Source organism: Octopus bimaculoides, chromosome 19 (assembly GCF_001194135.2).
Source record: "Octopus bimaculoides isolate UCB-OBI-ISO-001 chromosome 19, ASM119413v2, whole genome shotgun sequence".
NCBI classification, from domain to species: Eukaryota; Metazoa; Mollusca; class Cephalopoda; order Octopoda; family Octopodidae; genus Octopus; species Octopus bimaculoides.
Window position 1 is genome coordinate 41361588 of NC_068999.1, and position 5591 is coordinate 41367178.

A 5591-nucleotide genomic window follows, 5' to 3' on the forward strand; every position below is an offset into this window, starting at 1 on the left:
TGTGTGTGTGTGTGTGTGCGTGTATATACATACAACCATATATATATATATATATATATATATATAACACTAGACATTTATTAATAATTGGTATTCGAGTCGATTAGTTGATAAATATTTTACAAGATGGAATGATAAATCACGAAATCTATAATAAGACCGACGTCACCAATAACAACAACACTAATGCCATCACAAATAAAAACAACAAAAATATCGGAGAAAATAAACAAAGAAAATAACAGCAACACTATACGTGAAGTTTATGACTATGACCAGACGAATTCAAATTATAGATGTGAAAAAAAATAATATCTTCTTTGATAATATCATTTTAGAATTATTATTATCAAAGATGATGTGTAATTGGTTGACAGTAATAATCGATTAAATTTGATATAAACTAGTAGGAAGAAATAAAACAAACAACAAACGTATAAAAGAGTTTGTTTGCCAAATATTCAGTTAAATAAATATTCGGGTAAACAGTTACCTTTTTCTATCCTGACACAAACTGAAGATTAAATCATTTGAAGGGAGATAACTGTTGAATATATGTATTCCAATAATTCTTTGTCACATGATTTGATTTGATAATGAAGGCGCAAAGCCTAATGGTTAAGGTGTTGTACTGACAGTTGCAAGGTCATAATTTCGATTCCCAAGACGGGCGCTGCGTTTTTGTTCTTAAGCAATACGCCATGGAGACTGGGCAACTGGCCCTGCGATGGTGATGATGAAACAAAACAGATTGGCGTTCCTAATGAATAAGATTTAACAAAGTTACAAATTACAAAGTGAGACAAGCATAAGTATTTATAAAAGCTCCCAGTTCATAACTGGGTCTTTCTTGACCGTAGTACGATGAAAAGGAAACGTGTCTTAAATACTAGCTTCTACGAAAGACAGAAGCTTTCTATTATATCGAGGCTACGAACGTGATTGGTACATATTTTTTTTTTTTTTTTTGGATCTGTACGAAATAGAAACACCGTATAATACTTTTTTTATCTTTTGTTTTTAGTCAGTGATATTTCCTATCTGCTTCGATCTAGAAATCAAAGGAGATTACTACTATTCTCTTGAAACTTTGCTTTTCTGACCTGGACATCAATGTTTTGAAACTGACCTATTTTCCATTACATTTCAGACAGATTGAGCCATGATGAGCTATATCGTTAAAATATACACACCCGTAACGGACCATATGTAACGCACCACATCTTTAAAAATATACATCCGTAACTCTAGTTTGTTTTTGTACACATTATTTTTTTATACATTTGTCTCAAATAGGAATAGTTCTTAGACTATCCGAAAAAATGCCTCATGGTTTTCTTCAAAACCTCCGTTTGGTTTCTTTGAATCCCAAGGGTGATGAATAGGAAATATTTCAGCAAGTGTCCAAGTATTTTAGCTGGAGCAGGGAATGCGTAGTGGGGGACCCTTTCAAATTCCATGCCCCCCAGTCTCTCTCTCTCTTCTCTCCGTGTGTATGTACGCATATATATCCCATACTCTTCCTGTCTCTCTCTCTCCGTATATATATATATATATATATATATATATATATATATATATACACACACATACATACATACATACATGGTGGTCTTCTGCACAGTTTCTATCTACCAAATTCCACTCGCAAGGCATTTTGCTTTGGCCAACCTGAGTCTGCAGTAGAAAAGATTTGCCCGAAATGTCAATATTTGGATTCGAACCAAGATATCTGTGGTTATCTGGCGAATATCATTAACAGACGATTGTGCTTGTCACTTATGTATTCACATTACGTATTTATATATATTATTTTTAATTTATGTACATAATTATTTTTGTTTTCTGTTTTTAAATTAAATTTCAACTTTTTGTTTCTTTCATTTTAATATTTTTATTCTATTTTCCATAAAACTTTTGATTTTTAGGGGTGGGGATATTATCTGGTATTATCTTGTATTGAAAAACAATCAAATATTCCTTTAGTTCTTCGCTTGGCCTCCTGCAGAGAATCCGTGCCAAATTTTTTTAATGATTCAAAACAAAGAATGTTATTTTGAGAATTGTTTTGTTATTCTAAAAGTAAGACATGAATTTAATTATTTCAAAGGTTAAAGGTCACAGAGCTGAAGTACACAACAAACCAGATAAAACAACAACACAGCCACCACGTGATCACACAATTTCCTAGTAATAGCAACCAAATCTCCCTCACAGCACATTCCATTAACTTAAATAGAGAGGGACTTGTCCTATAATGTAGTCCCTCATGGGAAATGCTTGACAGAATAACAGGGCTGTTATAGATGGACTCTCTTTCATAATGCGCGCTGGTTTGGAGCTAAACAAGAAAATTGCTCACTCAACTTCAGCGATTCTATTATACACTCGACCTGTTAAATGGAGTAATTAAGTCACCTTTAATCACGTGTTGCAATATTAGTGATTTGATAATGTACTTGCTTACGATCGTACAGTAATCCCTCGACTATCGCGGGTGTTACGTTCCAACCACCCGGCTGAAATAGATCAAAATCCGCGAAGTAGAAACAGTACTGTACTGTATTTTTTATTATTTTTATAAGTTGCATATATTTTTGTTATTTTAATATATTTAAGCTTTTATAAACTCCTCCACACTCTTAGGAGTACCCGTGTCTTTTTGCCTCCCAAGTTTCGTTTTCCATACAGTATATGCGATTCTCTGTTTACTTATCTACGGTACACTACGTATTTTCTTTTAATATAATTTAATTAATGTGTTATACAGTGCAGTACTATACTGTATTTCTATTCATTAATTTATTAATTTTTAGGCGTGAAAATGCTTATTTTGCCACAGAAATAATTAAAATCTAAAAAAATATAAATATCTATCGGCCGCAGAAACCCGTGATATAATGAGGAGTGCGCGTTATAAATATACACATATTAGCCAGAAAAATCCGTGATGTATTGAGGGTGCGATAGGCGAACCGCGATATGGTAAGTGATTACTGTATTCTGTATTCCTAAAACACAGGAAGGTTAAAGAACAAGGTCGTCAAAACAGCAAATCTCTTTGATCATAAGAGTGTACACCATCAAATTTAACCCCTGCCGAGGCAACAACATAAGCAACATTCTTGAAATGCGACCGTGAGATATTGTGCGATTTCGGCATGTTAAAACCTTGCACAGCCAATCACTCTAAACTTCAAGGTATATCTGCTTCGTTACAGGATAAGAACGAAAGAGGTGAGGTACAGGTGTGTGTGTGTGTGTGTGTGTGTGTGTGTGTGTGTGTGCGTGCGCTCGCGCGCATTTATAGTAAAAGGCTTCGTTATTAAGATTTGATAACTCTCTGACTCTGAAGCAAAGTTAGAGACATCAACAGCACAAATACAAACCACATGCACACACACATGCACACACACACACACACACATATATGTATATATATGCGCATGTATAAAGGAAGTTAAAAAATAATCAGACGTTATTTGGAACCTCATGGGAGGAACAAATTCACCACTACATCAGAATTGACAGTTGACTATTGACAACTTTTTTTAACAAGGATGTTGCCATAGAGACTCCTAAAGTAATTACACACACACACACACACACACACACACACACACACACACACAAATGTATATATTCTTTATACATGTGTATATACTTGTACATACATATATATGTGTTTGTGTGAAATAAAATGAGACAACGAATCCACAGCTGTGAGAAATTTTCAGGACATTTATAAGAAGTTTTGTCTTACAACTGTTTCTGGGATATTAGGGATATCCCTTCATCAGAGACGATGTGAAATGGTTAAATAGAGGGAAAGAGTAGGGTTCAATATGAGGCTTTGTTGTCTCATTTCATTTCACATATACATGCTCATACAAGACCCTCATTAGACTCGTTCGAATCCCACCTCCTGTCACCAGAAAAATCTATATCCCAAAGTATATGCACATTTGAACGTATAGCTTACAAAAAAAAATGCAGACTATAAAATAGAAGTTGAAAACAAGAAAACCGCGACTGATATTCTTATATTTAAAAAAAACTAATTACATTACTATTATTATCGCTATTATTTCTTTCTTTCTTCTTCTTCTTATTATTATTATTATTATCAAGGCGGCGAGCTGGCAGAACCGTTAGCACGCCATACAAAATGCTTAACGGTATTTTGTTCGTCTTTACGTTTCGAATTCAAATTCGACTTTACCCTTCCTCTTTTAAGCGTCAATAAAGTAAGTGCCAGTCAAGTACTGGGGTCAATGTAATCGACTATCCCCCTTCCCCAAAACTTCAGGTCCTGTACCTATAGTAGAACGGATTATCATTATTATTATTATTATTGACAATATTTTATGTTGCTTGTTATTTTCAGAAAGCGCCTCTTATTTTTGGCTTCAAAAACCGAACAGATGTCTTTCGAATTGATGAAAGGTAAGTCTTTAAAATTCCCATTTTACACACACATACATATAGAGGGGCTGGACAAAATAATGGAAACACCTAGCATCATAATTTTGAAATATCTATAAAACCCTCAAAATCTTGTTTATTTTTATGTCTTTTTATTCATTTTTAGATAGATAGATAGAGAAAGAGAGAGAGGGATAGATAGGGAAAGAGATAGATAGATAGATGGATGGATGGAGAGAGAGGGGGAGAGAGAGAGAGAGAAATAGAGAGAGAGATTAAAACAGCAACTATTTCGTGAGGTTTTATCAAATTCCTTTGCAAAGTTGAAGAATTTGTTACTGAATAAAAGCAGCCTCATCCGTTATGGCGTTCAGTTCTTTCTTGATTCTTCCTGTTTTCTGCTTTCACCATTTTCCTTTTTCCTTTATACTTTCTTTATTTTTTTTGTAGAACTGTATTTTATTTTTATCTTGTCTTACTTGTTGTTGATGTTTTTTAATTTCCAAAATCAAGAAATGTTTAAATATATCGCAGAGAATTCTTAAATAGTATCAAGATGATTAAATCACCTCCTACGCTTCTGATTAAACTGATCTAAATAAGATGTGTGATAGCATCTTAGCTGATAACACACATTTAATAAGATGGCGTGAATGTTTGATTACAAATTGGTAACAGAGATGGGGTGAGGTGATTCGACATAAGTCTGTGTGCGTCGTATTGCTTACAGTGTGTATATGTGTGTGTGTTTCTGTATATAGCTCTCTGTGTGCGTATGTGTGTGATTCGCACAGAATATGTATATCTGTGTGTATGTGTGTGTGTTTGCGCGCGTATGATTGGCTGTTATGCGCATTTATAGATCTGTGTGTACCTATCAGAGTGTTGTGAATATGTATGTCTGTGTCAGTACCTGAAGACTTTGTGCATTGGGATTGTATGGTATATGAGTACATGCCAGTCAATTCGTATATGTGTATGTGTATTTGTATGTGTGAACGCCTCAGGTTGTGAATGTAGTTCTGTAAGTATGTGTGTGTGAAGACGTGCATGTATATGTGGATGGATGCATGAATCTATAAGTGTGCATGTGTCTGTATGAGAATATGTTAGAAGGTATTGCTTCCATTGCAATTATATATAGACACACTGACACAGATACATAT

The 5591-nt window shown here is 34.2% G+C and overlaps 1 protein-coding gene across 1 annotated transcript in view; it reads left to right on the forward strand.

Annotated features, from left to right (window-relative positions):
* LOC106873993 (protocadherin-15-like) overlaps positions 1–5591 on the forward strand; it is a 115246-nt gene that overhangs the window by 98978 nt on the left and 10677 nt on the right. The window contains exon 6 of the mRNA XM_052974703.1: positions 4388–4446. Coding sequence (XP_052830663.1) covers positions 4388–4446 — 59 coding nt within the window. The remainder of the gene's footprint in view (positions 1–4387; positions 4447–5591) is intronic.